The sequence below is a fragment of the Danio aesculapii genome, chromosome 21 (genome assembly GCF_903798145.1).
Source record: "Danio aesculapii chromosome 21, fDanAes4.1, whole genome shotgun sequence".
Classification (NCBI taxonomy): domain Eukaryota; kingdom Metazoa; phylum Chordata; class Actinopteri; order Cypriniformes; family Danionidae; genus Danio; species Danio aesculapii.
The window spans coordinates 46487557-46491873 of NC_079455.1; the positions used below are offsets into that span (position 1 = coordinate 46487557).

The 4317-nt window shown below is 43.5% G+C and overlaps 1 protein-coding gene across 1 annotated transcript in view; it reads right to left on the reverse strand.

The window, feature by feature from the left end:
* The window catches only part of nop14 (NOP14 nucleolar protein homolog (yeast)), a 23171-nt gene extending 20024 nt beyond the window's left edge, over positions 1-3147 (reverse strand). The window contains exon 1 of the mRNA XM_056445756.1: positions 2861-3147. Coding sequence (XP_056301731.1) covers positions 2861-3049 — 189 coding nt within the window. The 5' untranslated portion in view covers positions 3050-3147. The remainder of the gene's footprint in view (positions 1-2860) is intronic.
* Between the last annotated feature and the right edge of the window lie 1170 nt (positions 3148-4317).

Sequence of the window (4317 nt, forward strand, 5' to 3'; positions counted from 1 at the left end):
AAACACACACAAGTACTGGTGAAACAAGACGCAAACACACACAAGTACTGGTGAAACAAGACGTAAACACACACAAGTACTGGTGAAACAAGACGCAAACACACACAAGTACTGGTGAAACAAGACGCAAACACACACAAGTACTGGTGAAACAAGACGTAAACACACACAAGTACTGGTGAAACAAGACGTAAACACACACAAGTACTGGTGAAACAAGACGCAAACACACACAAGTACTGGTGAAACAAGACGTAAACACACACAAGTACTGGTGAAACAAGACGCAAACACACACAAGTACTGGTGAAACAAGACGCAAACACACACAAGTACTGGTGAAACAAGACGTAAACACACACACGACAGTCTAACAGTCCATCAAATATAATCTGCCCATGTGTTTTATTCATATCAGACACACACAGTGAAAGAAACATCAGTCTATTCTTCTCTATCTTCACCAGACACTCGCCTGCGTGCGTTTTGGGAGTAACTGGTGAGTGTGTGTGCTGAATTCTGTGTGTTCTGCTTTTATGAATGAGGCATACACACGGCTGCAAGTAAACACGGCCATCTCACGACATGGATCACGATCAAGATCATTTATACGTCTCTCACTCACACCTTTGGCGGAGTGGCGGTTCTAGCTTGAATAGAGTCCTGGGCGAACCACTCCATATACAACCCCCCCCCCCCCCCCCCCCCATTGTAAGATTACATCTAGTTAACATATAATATAGGGGCGACGCAGTGGTGTAGTAGGTAGTGCTGTTGTCACACAGCAAGAAGGTCACTGGTTCGAGCCTCAGCTGGGTCAGTGTGTGTTTCTGTGTGGAGTTTGCATGTTCTCCCCGTGTTGGTGTGGGTTTCCTCCGGGTGCTCCGGTTTCCCCCACAGTCCAAACACATGCGCTATAGGGGAATTGGGTAGGCTAAATTGTCCGTAGTGTATGAGTGTGTGTGTGAATGAGTGTGTATGGATGTTTCCCAGAGATGGGGTGCAGCTGGAAGGGCATCCACTGTGTAAAACATGTGCTGGATAAGTTGGCGGTTCATTCCACTGTGGCGACTGCTGATTAATAAAGGAACTAATATGAAAAGAAAACGAATGAATAAATGAATATAAAGTAGGACCAGTAAACATGTACATTCTAAAGAAAGTTTGTTGTTTTACTTTGGGTAAAATATGGACAAAAACAGAACTGGAATTATTAAAAACATTGATGTTTATTATAAACAAAATTATTATTATTATTACTGTTGTTATTCAATTATCATTCTAAATAAATAACAGAAATCACTCCTAAATGTAGCTGGAAAACATTGTGAAACTGGACTGACGTGCGCTGATCACTTCAGAGATCTTTTGTATATTAAATTTGACAATTCTGTAAAACACAAAACTAATGTTTAATAGAATGATCTGTTCATCTGAGACTCGACTCAGGGCTGAGAATTAATGTAGTGTCACTTCACTGACTCTTTATCCCTACTTTCTGCTTTATAACCATGCTTATTCTAAATAAGATCCTCATCAGATTATATGAGCTTCAGTTTAGTCAAATAGCAAAGCTCAGTGCGTGCCGACACCTGCTGTCATGAAGTATGAGCATGAGCAGCGCGCGGTTTATCAGTGCGCATGTAAACTGGGATTCACACTGGGATCAGGAGCAGCATGAGTGAGGCGTGCGGGAATGCTTCTCTGTGCGCATATGTCAGTTTGCTTTTACCAGAGTTGTTTTAGTTGCACATAGAGAAAAACAAACCTGCGCTGAATATAAAGAGCCCCTACTGTCTTTATTCTGGGATTAGCCCATCACTCCTGGGATTAATACACTTGCATAAAATAAACCTTAACTCAACGCATCCTGAGGCACATAGGATTTTTACCAGGGCTCGTTTTTGTTTTTTCTTTCTGTCAAGACTTCATTTCTGATGCCAGTTCATCTGTCTAGTGTGTGTTTAAGATTTATTTTGATTTGGATTGAAAACAGGACAACACATTTATCATCATTTATTTTAGTTTTTTATTATTATTCATTCATTCTTTTTCATTTGGGCTTAGTCCCTTTATGAACCGCCAACTATTCCAGCACATGTTTTACACAGCGGATGCCCTTCCAGCTGCAACCCACTACTGGGAAACACCCATACACACACTACGGCCAGTTTAGTTGATCAGTTCCCCTACAGCGCATGTGTCTGGACTGTGGGGGAAACCGGAGCACCCGGAGGAAACCCACACCAACACGAGGAGAACATGCAAACTCCACACAGAAACACCAACTGACCCAGCCGAGACTCGAACCAGAGACCTTCTTGCTGTGAGGCCACAGTGCTAACCACTGAGCCACCATGCTGCCTTTATTATCATTACTCACAGCTCAGGGATGTTCATGTTAGTACACTTCCTAAAGACTTGTTTCTGAGTTAAGGGTGGGAAATGAACACTTTTAGATCATTGACAGATTAATCGATTATTAAAATAATCAATAGTTGCAGCCTTACTGCTATATAGTGTGATCTGACACACACGCACACACACACACTTCTACACACACAGTATCTAGCTGTCTCTTTGTGTAAGGGTGTATCAGTTATCTGTCTGTTTGTGTGTATGAGAGAGTCTGTCTGTCTGTTAGTCTACGTGTGTGTGTGTTTGTATATGTGTGTATATTACACATAGACACACACACGCACACACGCACACACACACACACACACACACACACACACACACGCACGCACACACACACACACACACACACACACACACACACACACACACAGTACAGTACAGCAACACACTCTCCGTCCTCCTCACTCAGTGTTTACCCTGGTGAATCCCCCGGCTTTACCTTCTGGTTGGCTCTGGATCTGGAGACCCCCGGCAGACCCACATCATGTTTACTCTTGCGGCCCAGAACATCGAACTTCTTCCGGTTGATTTTGACCTCGAACGGGTTCCGCTGGATCTCCGGCGCCGCTTTAGACCTGCGCACTTTATCAGCCAGCCCGCGGACACTCTTCTGCTGCTGCTTCTTCATCTTTACACACCGATCAGAGCAACACACACACCGACAATCATCTGCTCATCTCCACACACACACACGCAGAAACACACACGTGAGGACGCGCGCACGAGCAGAGAAGAACACGAGCATGTGCAGAGGAGACACCGCCCCCTGCGGCCGGGAGAGCAACTGCACATGCGCTCACATTCACTCACTCATTTATTCATTTTCCTTCGGCTTAGTCTCTATTTATCAGCGGGCGCCACAGCGGAATGAACCGCTAACTATTCCAGCTTATGTTTTACACAGCATATGTCCTTCCAGCTGCAGCCCAGTACTGGGAAACTACATTATTGTTCTCAAAAGGTTATTTTAAATATTATTAGAACATTTATGAAGTATAAGATTGTGTTTCTGTCAACATTACAAGAATTCATTTTCCTTGAGCTTAGTCCCTTATTTATCAAGGGTCGCCACAGCGCCACAGCATCCACTGTGTAAAACATATGCTGGAATAGTTGGCGGTTCATTCCGCTGTGGCGACTCCTGATTAATAAAGGGACTAAGCCGAAGGAGAATGAATGAATGAATGTGCGTCTGTTAACTAATGAACCGAAAACTGAAGTGCAGAACACACTGCAGTGAAGCAGGGGTCAGCAGCAGGGGGCGCTGTCAGCTTTACAGCACTTACCTTTACTCACTGTGTTTGCAGAACTGCATTGACTGATGCTGATGCTGATGGTACTCTTTAATCAGTGTGTGTTTCAGGATTGTGTTGATCGAGTTTTAGTCATATGATTGATCTTCCATCAAATGATTCATTTCAGAAGTTCAGTGAATCAGTTTACTATTTTATTGTTCAGAAGTCAGAGTGACCTGCAGACTGCTCAATGTGTTTGTGTGTGTGTGTGTGTGTGTGTGTGTGTGTGTGAGAGAGAGAGACAAAGAGAAAGTGTATCCGTGTGTGTGAGGGTGTGTGTGATAGAGGAATGTATTTGTGTGTGGCAGTGTGTGAGAGAGGGAAGTATATGTGTGTTTGAGTGTGTGTCAGTGTGTATGATGTCACATGATTATGATGTCACCGATTATGATCATGTCACAGATGATGATATCACTGACGATGATGATGTCGCTGGCAATCATGATGAGGTCATTGATGATGATGTTATTGATGATGATGATGTCACAGACGATGTCACTGATGTGGTCACATATGATGATGGTGTCACTGATGATGATGTCACTGATTATATCACAGATTATGATGTCACAGCTGATTATGAAGTCACATGATGATGTTA